At 42.9% G+C, this 12382-nt stretch overlaps 1 protein-coding gene across 1 annotated transcript in view; it reads left to right on the plus strand.

Annotated features, from left to right (window-relative positions):
• Positions 1-12382, plus strand: part of tshz3b (teashirt zinc finger homeobox 3b) — a 32567-nt gene continuing 20185 nt past the window's right edge. Inside the window, exons 1-2 of the mRNA XM_079455061.1 lie at positions 1-321; positions 709-1066. Coding sequence (XP_079311187.1) covers positions 1027-1066 — 40 coding nt within the window. The 5' untranslated portion in view covers positions 1-321; positions 709-1026. The remainder of the gene's footprint in view (positions 322-708; positions 1067-12382) is intronic.

Raw genomic sequence — 12382 nt, forward strand, 5'->3', positions numbered from 1 at the left:
ATACCCAATCAAACACCTATCGCATCGATTCGCACGGCTCTCAGCGGATTTCCAACGCGCGCGGACAAAATAAGCAAACGAGGCAGCGCGCGGGCGACAAGTCCGTCCATCTCCTCCTTCAAGGTTTCAACGTTTGTTTATTATAGAAGAGATGGACATTTGAAAGGCTGCGGGGACTTGGCACGTTTGGGATTTTTTCACAGAAAAGCTATCGGCGACGCACTATAGCGCTGCCCCGTAGATATTTTTTATTGTTTTCAGATTGTATTCGATTACTCGGATCGGATTTCCGATGGATAACACATTTATCCAGGCGATCGAGTAAGTAAAGCTTTGTTCTCTCTTTTGGTAAATCATTGATAAACCTGAGCGCTGCCTTCAATCGTCACGCGTTTCTGCGCTGAAACAGCCAAGTTGTTTATTGTTTTAAGAAATTAAGTCAGGCTGTTGGCATGATAAGGGCTCGTGTAAATGTCAGTCATTGCTGTATCTATAGTCTTGTGTTTGCGATTTGCTACTTTTACTATTAGCGTGCATCGGGGTTGGCTTGGCTGCGGTAGGGAGAGAGAGAGGGAGAGAGACATATGCCTACCCACATGACATAAGCTAGCTAACCCATTCGAGATGGAAGGAGTTAATATGACAGTGCTTGATGTTTGCCTCTGTTTGCAGACTTTGAGTGACGCGATCATTTCGTTTTCCTTTAAGCTTGCCTGTTGCAGCTTCCAGCGCGGAGTGAGCGAGGATCGCACAGAGGAACGAGCGTTTTTTCTCCCCACCGTAGCGGCTCGACTCTCCGTCATATCCAAAAGCCGACCGGGGGGAAAGAGAGTGAGAAAAGAGGAGAAAAATCCCGATTCGTCTTCATCATCTTCAGATCTTGCCGTTTGATTTTTTTTGTTTGAAAACTGCCGATACATGTCAGGCGTGTGAAAGCGCCCCAGGTGCCGTGTATCAGAGCAGAAGCGGAGCAGCTCTCGGGATCTCAGGGGCTGAAACTCCTGAAAAAAACCCTGAAAGAGAAACATGCCGCGGAGGAAACAGCAAGCGCCCCGGCGCTCGGCAGGTACGGCTCATCTTCTTCATTTACTCTTCATCTCCACCATTCAGTTTTTGCGCTATTTTCACATTAAGGCTTTATATGCGTGTGTGTGATCTGGAATGATCCACTGCTCCCTTACTCACTAGATGTTGGTTACACCGTATCCGAAAAAAAGTTTGTCATTTTTTCTTACTTTACGTCCTCCCACATGTTAAAGGGTGGTGTTTTATTAAGTTTATGATCTCAGTGTAGCATATTCTTTGTGGCAATATTATTCATTCATTTCATTTTTTGTTAAGTTGAATAGTAACATGACTGTATGTTTTTTAACTAAATGGCAAATTTATACTTTCCTCCGTGAATACTGATTATATCACATTGTTTTGTACGACTGTTTGTCTTTGATTGTTCTCTATTTAGCCTCTTTTATGCCGCTCTCTTTCCTTGTATAGGGCGTAGATATTGACTCCAAGAATCAGAGATCTATACAGAAGCGCTGGAAAAGGGCTTGTGTGTCAGCTGACTGTCATGACTCTCTTTGATGCTCGCTTTCGTTGTTTGGGGGGGCTTTTGTGCGCAAACATTAGAACAGAAAAAGGCAACTTTCGCCTTGTTTTTTCTTTTCTCCTACTCCTACCGTTTCTGGGAAGTATTTTGTAGCCGACACCGAGTGGTCTAAGAAGAGGCTTTAATGGACAATTGCCATCTTTGATTTGACGGCTGATTGATCGCCTGTCATCCGGCTGCTCTTTGATCTATTCATTCCTGATAAACATCAATAAATCACTCTCCATGGCAACGCTAGAGCCCCTTGACGTCACTTCTGCTCTGACAACCACCCATTAAAACATCTTTAATTGCTGCTTTTGTCATTTTTTTCTATATAGGCAGGGCACAAGGCCACATTTACTTTTAGTCTTTGAATAACACTAATATGAGGGAGATGAAAAGATCTAGACCGTTTAATGAATGAGAGGCTTCATCCCAGGCAACACGCTTTGATTTTTTTTTACAAAATGTCTAAGAATAGCTTGTCGTGAGACTGCATGCAATGTTTACAATGCATTTTAAATGTAAGTTTACAAATTTGAAACCAGCACAAATTGCGCACGAATGACAAATGATAAAGTAAGTTTATTGGCTTACGCTGTTACAATTTATTTAAGCCGTGACTTAAGTTGATGAGTCCATATGTCTTGTGATCTTGAGTTCTACTTTTTTGGAGGACACCGGAGGTCTTTGTTTTATCATTGATGAATTAGATCAGATGATAAACAATAACATAGGCTGGTGGTTAGTGTGCGATAGGCAGGAGAATTATTAGGGGGGTGACTTTGAAGTAAAAAATACAAATTAGAAAGATTGTTGTCTATAAGTGCAATTGTACGCATACTGCATTACACAGAAGTATTATCGCCTATATATCCGAACTGTTGGGTGCCCATGAGCAAACCTATAAGTAATCTCACTTGACTTTTATACACACGTGAATGCATTCAAATAGAGGGCACATCAACCTACAATCTACACATGCAGTTGGTTTTAAAAAAAGCACGAAACTAATAACCTAATCAAGGAGACGGAAGAATGGTTTGCTCCATCAGTCTGACCCGTCAAAGCAACTTTGTTTCATATTTGATTTAATTGTCTCTCCTTTGACAGCCACATTCATCAATAGCTCTAATGGTCAATCAGAAGTTGGCAGAGTGAGTGCTCTCATTTTGTCCCCCCTCCCTTCCCAATACGTTAGGCTTGTGCTTTACTTTATCAAAATGCTTTTGCCTAATGGACGCGCAGAGGTAGGAGGGAGGAGGAGGCGAACAAGAATGACTGAGAGGCTTCTCATTTCAGAGCAGTGAGGGAGAGAAAAAAATCAGGCATTTATGCCTTTGATGAGCGGATGAAGACAAATACGAGAGCAGGCTGAGAGCCTTTTTTCCTCTTTAGACGAGGCAACTTCCTGTGTTTTTTTACTCCCTCCTTTCTTCAACCCGTTACCCCTCCCCTCTCTCACTCTCTCTCTTTCCTTCTCCCTCACTCCATCTCTCCCTCCCAGCAGCCCTCACAGCTGCAAGTTATAAGGTTGACGACTGCACTGTGGCATACAAAGAGTGATGACAAATTGATTGCGCCGTAGTGATGGAAAGAGCAAAGGAAAGATGGCAGATGATGGGCCTTGATTAGGAACTTTGGGAAATCCAGTCCCTTGCAACCTTGAGCTTTGCATGAGAAAATTTCGCCCTCCCTCACATTTTCTGTCTCTCTTTCTCTCCCACTTTCTTTCTGTCTCTCCCTCCCTCCCACCGAATCTGGAAGGCCCGCTCAGCCGTAGAAAAAGAAAAGTTGTTTTGCCAGCTTCATTAGTGTTCACCTAATTAGCTGTAAAGCTGATGGATTCCTGACAGGCCTAATGATTGGAGATGACAAGCTCCACACACTGTCATCCAGCCCAATTAGGTTTGCAGCTAGTTTGATGTAATCAAGTTGATATTACACAGTCCTCCATGCCTTTAGTTGGTGCACTAACTCAATTTGCTGCTGCAGGTGACAAATGGGCCAGGGTACCTGGGTAATCATGTTGGCTGGAATAGAACGCTTTTAATGGTCAGGAGAGTAAGAGCAATAATAGCGGCGAGGTGACAAAACAAAATCAAACGCCCTAGAAAAATTGTCGCGAGAGAAACGGCGTAGAAATGCATCACAGCCCCTGTACGCATACTTGCACACCTTTGTCGCGATTTGTTTTTGTAGAAGAAAAATGTCTGTCTGCTCTGTATTTGTTGTGTTCTCTAGCTCTCTATTTTAACAAACGCTCTCTGTCTAGTACGTGTGATTCAATCCCGCACTAAAAAAACACCTATTCAGATTCAGGTAATGCAGTAGACACACCATGTTTTTGTTCACAGGCTTCAAAGCTTTTGCCAGACCAAACATATCAGTTGTTTGAGAACGTCAGACTTTTCAGTCGTAGAGAACATCAGACTTTTCCCTGAGCTATCTTTTTGTTCGTCTCAGTTTTTATTTCAAAATGAGCTGCTAATTCACACAGTTGTTGAAAATATCCCCATGCCCCGAATACCTTTGAGTAGAAAGTGAAATCTTGGGTTGACCCGTCTGCCTTGGCTCGGTGAAAGGGAATCGCAGAAGCAGCTTTTGAACGGGGAGGATTTGATGTATGGAGACGAACGATGTTGATATTGGTCATTATTATACCGTTCAAAGCATATTTAAAGTTAGTTTATCTCATCTGGGCTAGAATAAATGCAAACTCTCAGCATTGTGTTTAGAGCGACTAAATATGATTTATAAAAATATTTGGGTTGTGACGAATGTAACGGAGGCTGCTCTGAGATGGATTGCAGTTGGGGAAAGGAGCTGATATCTGTGATTTCGTGTGTGTTTGATTGATTGCAGACAGAGAGCAATGATTAATCAAACTCAAAGCCTGTTCCGGAGAGGGTGTGGAGCTTTGGAAATGTAAGATTATATGAGGACCACCGATATATATATATATATATATATATATATATATATATATATATATATATATATATATATATGGATGCATGCAAGTACATGCTCATTTATCTGCATGCAACCGTATTTACAAGCTATATATATATATATATATATTATATATATATATATATGGATCGTAATGCAAACGTCAAAATTCATGAACGCAGGTTAGTTGGCTTCGTTTTTCAGGAAGGAAGAGCATTCCAGTTGGTGGCATATGTCTGTAGTTCTTCAAATTAAGCACTTCTTGAATATAGTTTGGTGTGTGTGTGTGTGTTTCTGTGTGTGTACACGCATTTTGATTTCCTTACAAATTAAGAGTCATCCACTTGAGTTCAAGGTTTCTTTTCTGCTGCAGTTTAATTACTTAATTTATAATGAAACATGGCAACTTGATTATGTTAATTATCCTTATTAAAACCTAGTCTGATGATAATCATATGCATTAATAAGAGAGAGAAATGTATGTCTTGTACACTGCTGTCCAGAATTACATTGTGTCAATATCTTTTTTTATATTTATGAAATTATGAAATGTAAAATTAATCAAAAGCTTGCATACTAATGCATATGGATATCATTTTATAATTTAGCAATAAGCATAGAAGTTAAACCTTGAAGTCTGACAAGAGATCTAATAAATCTAAAGATCTGTAAATATAAAGGTTGTAGATTTTCTTTGTGTGAAACGTCATTTTCCTTTATTCAAAATTCTTTCAAACACATTTTTTATAGTTAGACGGTCATCTACTCAAGAGAGCAAACATAGCGTTGCTTTGCTCATTGGACAGTATTAAACTGAATTACACTGACATTGTAAATTGTGAAGTCACAGATTACATCAAAGAAAATGACGCTATTGCATATTTTTCCTTTTATTTCCACATGTCTCATACTGATTTCTGCACTCAGTGGTTGGACATAGAGCTGCAGTTGGCCCTGTGTAGGTGTCCCTTTAGCAGAGTGTGTGTGTGCGTGTGGATTATGGGGCCTGAGTCTGCGTCTTGCTCGCATTTCTCTGGCCCAAAACCTGTGCTCCCAGGCAGCCAACTGACACTATGATTAGTTATGGCTGTCCTCCGCCTTTTTCACCACAAGAAGTGAGCAACAATGAGAAGGGTTAAGAGCAGAGAGAAGGCGGGGAAAAAGCACAAGAACGAAGAGAGAGCGAATGAACGAAAGAGGGATGGGGGTTAAGGGAAAAAGCTGAATAACCTAAGAGCCTGACATAGTGAGAGAGAGAGAGAGAGAGAGAGAGGAGGGGAAGTTCTCCTCCCTGTGGATCCACACCAGGGTTGATGGTTGATAAACAGAATTTTTTCCCTGAATCCTCTGTCATGGCTCCCATTAGCTTGACAGCTGTCAATTAGGGCTCCCTTGGTCTCGCGGGCTGCAGTTTATTGCAGGCGGTTGATGCTGTCATTTCCCTCACAGTTTCGCCTTGAGCGTTATCAGGAGCGTTCACACAGTCAATAGCTGATGCATCAGCACTTATTTCTTAAATTGGCTCACAAGGCTGCATCCTTCCCTCATTTTTCCCCTTTCTACCCCTATATCTCTACTATATCTCGCTCTCTCTCAAGCACACACACTATCCTTCTTTGTTTCTGTCTCTCACGCTTTCTTTTTATTTCCGCTTTTCCAAAGATTCTTTGGTAAAGTTATGAGTATGACGACAAATGGTGACTATGGCAGGGTTAATGAGAGATAAAGACGATTTCATGTGACACACAGAAGTTGTTTTACTCGTAAACATACTATACACATACATTTTCAGGCTATTGAGGGATGCAAAAAAATTTTTTTTGTCTTTTAAAACACATAGTTAGGTCACTTAAGTCACACAGATCTGAATACCTAAAAAAATTCAATCGTTCTTTATTCCATAGATATTTAAAAAAATTGTTTAAGTATTTATTATAAGTATTTGTAGCTGCCTTAGGGTTTATACTGTATGATGTTTTATCTATGCTAAAATACAAATTACTTTTCTTGAAAAAAAGACTTCAGCTTGTTTTAGTTTTGACTTGCTCGTTCTTTTATCTGCAGCCTATTAAAAAAAATTGTTTAACATTGTTGGCTGTGTTTAGACAAAACATTCTGTCGAAATTATCCGCCATTTACATGTCATAAAATACATAAAAACCAACATCCCGTCAAGCTCCTTGTGTGTGTTGATTAAAGACAAACTGTCTTAGTTTAACTGGTTGTTTGTTTTCGTTTGTTGATCATTTCATATTACATTTTTATTCAGAGATTTTAAACCACAAGTATGAAACAGGGGCGGTACATATGATTTTTGCAGCACCCCAATACCATTAAGTCTTATTGGTCAACATTATAAGATTTATTTTAAACATTTTATCCTCCATTTTATTTTAGTTTTAAATTAGGAGTGATTTTATTTGTTGAACTTTTTAGCATTTAGCATTTTTGGTGCTCTCTATGACCCTGTCGGATCAGAATTGTTAACCAATTTTTGGGCCCACTACTTGAGAACCACTTTTCTGGAGTAGACCTCCAAACCTACTCGTTGATTTACGCTGATCATTGGTCAAAACTCTGAGCTACGCTACATGATTTCCTGCCTCCGTGGCCCACACCTCTTCCAGTGGGAGTTGGGGGGAGTTAAAGGCGGTTTGGGAGGAGACAGGAAATGAAGAGGGTTTCTGGGATCTATGTGTCTGGTTGTGGTAAATGGTTATTTTTACCCTGGCTGCCCGGTACCGTGAGGGATATTAGCTTAGTCTTGCACTGAGCATCACAGTACTAATGAATCACCCGACCCACGTTCTTTTCATCTACTTGAGTTGTCCCGCCTTCTCTTTCGTTCTTTTAGCGATACTGTAGTTCTTTGTGTGTGTATCCGTAAGGTTAGGTCCACTCTGGTAGTCACATGCAGTGTAGTCCAGTGAAATATGGTCGTTTGGAATGAATCCCTGTCTGTGTAATTGTCGTGTCGAAGAGGGAAGATTACGTGCTAAAGGAGGGAGAGAAAATGAGAGAGAGAGAGAGTTGGTGGGGGTAGGGACCAGACAGTAAAGATTTTGGCAGCGGGCTGGTTGTTGGTTCACGGCAGGGGTTTGTTCCTAGAGTGGCTCTCAGGCTTTTGCTGTAAGCTTGTATTTCTTCTTTTGTGGGTGTTTGTGTGTGTGTGTGTGCATGGGTGTGTGCATGGGTCCTCAACAAAAATGGCCGGGGTCTTGCCCGACTGCTCGGCTCAGCTCAGTTCCCTCCTCCTCTTGCAGTCTGAGTCTGAAAACTGACAGCCATCAGTCTTGCATTTCTTTTTTATGGGTGTGTGTGTGTGACATGCAGGCTGCTTTTTGATGGCGGTGCTTGTGATGAAAGACAGAGCAGCAGAAAGAGCGAGAGAGAGGGGCCCTAGTAATCAGGGCCAGCCTGAGCTCTGACATACTTCTCCGGCCTGACAGGCTTCTTCCTCCTCTCTACCCAGACCGAGTGAAAGAGAGAAGGATTGAGAAAGAGAGAACGCCTGCAAAGTCCTTCTCTCTCTTCATGTCCTGATCAGTCTCAGATGCTGGGAATTATCCTTCCTCCCTCTGTGTTTTATTTAATGAGGGCAAAGTAAGGCAGAGGAACGCAGGGTATGGGATGTTGTCCCCTGGTGTGTGTGTGTCCACGTCTGGGTGCGTTTACGAAACCTCCACGTACATGTATGACTGTTTACGTGTGATGATGTGTGTTTTCCTGTGTGTAATGTCATGTCGGCATTTCCTTCCTTCGTGATCCCCAGTGTGGTTTTTGCGTTTGATTGTGCTTGTGTGTGTGTGTATGCATTCCCCGCTTGGGTTAGTCGCTTCGGTTCTTGGCAAATGCGGGCAGGTGTGAGGGGCAGAGAGAGAGATAGAGGGAGGGCGAGAGAGAGAGGCAGAGAGGCAGAGAGGAAGTCTGTTTTATTTTATACTTCGGGCCTGTTGCTAATTAATGTTTCTTGGTAGGATTCTGTCTGAGTTGAGTAATGTTTTTGATCTTTATGCCTGATAACTGCATACCTAATGAGATTTCAAAGCTTCTCGAGATGTGTGTGTGCTGCTCCCTGCAATTATTGACAGATGCCTTTTCTCCGCCATTGGGTTCGGCACCATAAATCCTCTGGCTGTAATGAGCTTGAGAAGTGCCACCCTGCCAGTGAGCTAATGAAAGAGAGAGAGGGTGGGTGGGGGGGAATCACGCTTCCTTGACACTTTTTTTCTTTAAATGCACTCTGCAGATGTCAGGCCCCCACTGCCAGTGTGTTAAAAAAGAAAGAGCATGAGATCGAGTGGGGAAAAAGACAAGATGGAGGGATTTACAGTAAAGGGGGTGATTCGAAGCTTTCCTTTGAGGAGAGCCGAGAAGGGATGAGCAAAGAGTTTCGGTCGGTGAGGCGTTTCAGGTTTCAGTCCTGTGTTAAGGTCATTTGTCTGCCGTAGTTTTTATTTGAAATAGTAGTCGGGTTGTTGCTGAAGTTGACTTTGATTGATACCACTGCCCTCTCACGCTACTCCAAGCCAGGTTTTTTTAGCAGTTGTCTTTTTCTTTCTCATACATGTGTTTTTCCCCCGCTCTTTCCTTCGTTGGCTTCGTAGAGAGAGAGTAAGAACGGGAGAATAAAAGAAGGGCCAGCCTGTTCTCCGGCTCCCGCGCACACAGACACAACACTTCGGGCCTTTTTGATGGTGTCCTGAACTCGGATAGCAGGACAGAAAGAGAGAGAGAAAAAAAGAAAGAAAGGCGCTCCATGCCAAACAGTCGATTTCCCCTGCTTCTCAGCACAGTCATACATCATGGACCCACCCTTCTCTCCTGACAGAATGACATGTGTCATTTATCAAACAGGCCCTTGCCAAGAAGCCCTGTGTTAGGGGCTGTCCCCCCCTCAGAGAATTGCCACTGCCTCCACGCCACTGAGGGGTCTGCACAGCCAGGGGAGGGTAAGGGCGGTTTGTGGAGGGGGGTGTTGTTGGACACATTGCTCCAGTCGTTCCAGTAACAATGCCACTCAGGTTTCTCAATTTACCAACAATTCCTCCATCTATGTGAGTGTGTCTCTTTGTTTTCATAACTCACTTAGAGAACTTTTTTAATGTATTTATTGATGTCAAAGGAAGTATTTGCAATAAGTTTTAGTTGATTAGGTAAGGTCCAAAATGATTGGTCAACGTGTGCCAGATACGAAAAATGTGGCTTTATCAAGGAAATATAATAGTATAACTCACCAGCAGATGGTATTAGGAACTTTATTAGGAACTGCAATGTAATATACTGTATGGTTTGAATTAAATTGTAAGCATACAAATGTGACCCTTTTTTTCAGGTCATGTTAAAATTTTATTTTACGTATAGGTGTTGTCATATGTAAATAAATAATCTCCTATAATTTCACCTGTCGTTGGCAGATGTGGCAAAGTATCTTGCTTGCATGCATCAGCCAATGTGAATGACGCACCTGTGCGCACAGAGGAGCCGTCAGGTATCACTCAGAACCCGAATCTGCCGTCCTCTACCCTCCCTCTTCCCCTCCTTCTGTCCCTCCTTCTGCCTCTCCAGGGGCCTGCACGAGTGAATCGGAGCTCTTTCACTTTCCCATGATTCAAAGGAGCATTACTGAAGATGGATGCTCCTTAAAAAAAGAAATTGATGATGGATACGAGGCTGGCCATGTCATTCATCATTTTGAATATTATTTAGACTGGCCGTGTAAAGCTGTAACCTGAGCAGTGCTCAGAGAGAGAGAGAGAGTGAACAAGAGAGAGCTCGGAGCAGGACGTGGGCTTCCTCTGATGGATGGGTAGAGCTCTTGCACTGTTCGTTACTAGATACCAGAGGAGCCGAACTCTTTTGCTCACTCATTCACCCACTCACTCCTACCCCATTTTTTCTGTGCCTGAAAGGGCACGAAAATAAAACATGGGGTGGCGGTGTTCGAAAACAAAACTCAAAGTGTTTTTGTTTGTCTTCGCCATGGCCTCGTAACCTTGGTAACCCTTTTTTTTTTGTTTTATCCCTCCCCCTGCATTGCCTCACTGACACGGTTTTCATCGAGGTCGTAAAGTTTTTTCGACAGCCCCTCAGGACGAGTGACCATTGTCGTCACAGACGTGAAAAGAGCGGGAACAGCTGGGCTTCATTAGCAGGAAATGAAGCCGACCTTTAACGAAAACAGAAAAAGAAACACTTCTCCTCCGCGCTCAACTTGCGCTAATAAAAACATTTCCGTCATGTTTTCCTTCGTCCCTTTTGAGACTGTAAAGCGAGATGTGCCACACATTTGGAATCATATTTTCACAGTATAACAATCTTTCGAATCAAAGCGTCTGAATATCCGGATAACAGCGAGCTCCCGCTGTGCGCCTAAAGTTCACAGACTGGTCAGATTCCTGTCGTCTGTGGCGGTGGCAGCTGAGCGCTCAACAATTCTTTATATATTTGTCCATTGTTACGTTAGTGGGCTACCCGACCAAGAGCGTAAGATACATTACGCTCTCGGCTACATTGAAATGGGTTTGATGAATTATTTTGCTTTGTGTCAAGCGTTGTTGGATGTAGTGGGTGTACTTGGATTTATTGTTCTAGAATTGTCCAGCACTTAGAACGTGTCCCAACTTATGACAAGCCCCACCCCATGACAAACTCGGAGAGCGCTGCGATTTCAGCCGTCAGAATCCATACAACCCCTATAGGTTTGTTCTGCATGTAGAAATCTCACTTTTGAGCTGCACCCTTCTGAGGAGGGTTAAAAGCTCAGGTCAAACTGTTCAGAGAGGTTCAAACCCATGTCACAGAGAGAAAGATACAGAGAGGGAGAGTTTGCAAGAAAACATAGGGGTGTGAGGAAAGGCAAAACCAGGATGGAGAGAATAGGTTGTTTTGTTTTCTTATGCTCTATTTCTTCCCCTTCCTAGTACCCCTGTCGCTCTCTCTCCCTCCCTCGCTCTCCCTCTTTTTTCCAGTTTTACAGCAGGAGACATGATTTATTGTGGCCATCCATCTCTGGGTCTCATCCATCACCTCCTGGTTGCTAGGCAATCATGGCAGCAGCTGTTTGCTTTGACTCAGACAGAGGCACTGTCAATCAAGACAGGCAGGTGAAAAGCATTAGAAACACGCTATTGTCAGACGGAATAATTAATCAAAGGCAAGAAAGATAATTAAAAAGATATGACCCTTGCTAGCACTTGCTCAGGGTTGCCTGAGAAGAGAGCGAAGAGGGATAGGAAGAGAGTGGAAGGAAAGCACTGGCGTGTGGCATGTCCTCTCTCTCTCTCTCTCTCTCTCTCTCTCTCTCTCTCTTACTCTCTTTAGCTTGGTCTCTCTCGCTCTCAACACCGAGAGGGAGTGGAGCAGAGGAAGATAAAGCTCACTCTCTCCGTCACTAGACCAGGTTGTAATTAATTAAAACGAGATCGGATGAGAAAAAGAGAGGGGAGAGAAATAATAAAAGGGCTGGCGGAGAGGATGAGAGTGAGTGAGCAGAGAGAGAGAGAGAAGCCACATGAAAGGGTTGAGTACCCCGCTCTGATACGAGCAAATGCTACAAACGCATACTTAAAAGTGTTCCTCTTCAAATCCATGTCGCTAGCTCTCCTGTGTGCCTGAGCGTGTGTCTGTGTGTGTACGTGCTGAGACTTTCCCACAAAGCCTCGGGCCTACACAGTGTGCCTTCTTTAACTCAAGCTTAAGATGTCTCTGTTGAAACGCACGCACACCAGGGCTTATTTAGGTGGCGAATGTTATTCTAAGAGGGAAGTGTGTTATTTGGGTACAGTGAGTGACTGACAGCCCTTCAGCACAGAACAGTGCGTGACCGGGTGTTGG

Source organism: Barbatula barbatula (assembly GCF_947034865.1).
Source record: "Barbatula barbatula genome assembly, chromosome: 1".
NCBI lineage: Eukaryota > Metazoa > Chordata > Actinopteri > Cypriniformes > Nemacheilidae > Barbatula > Barbatula barbatula.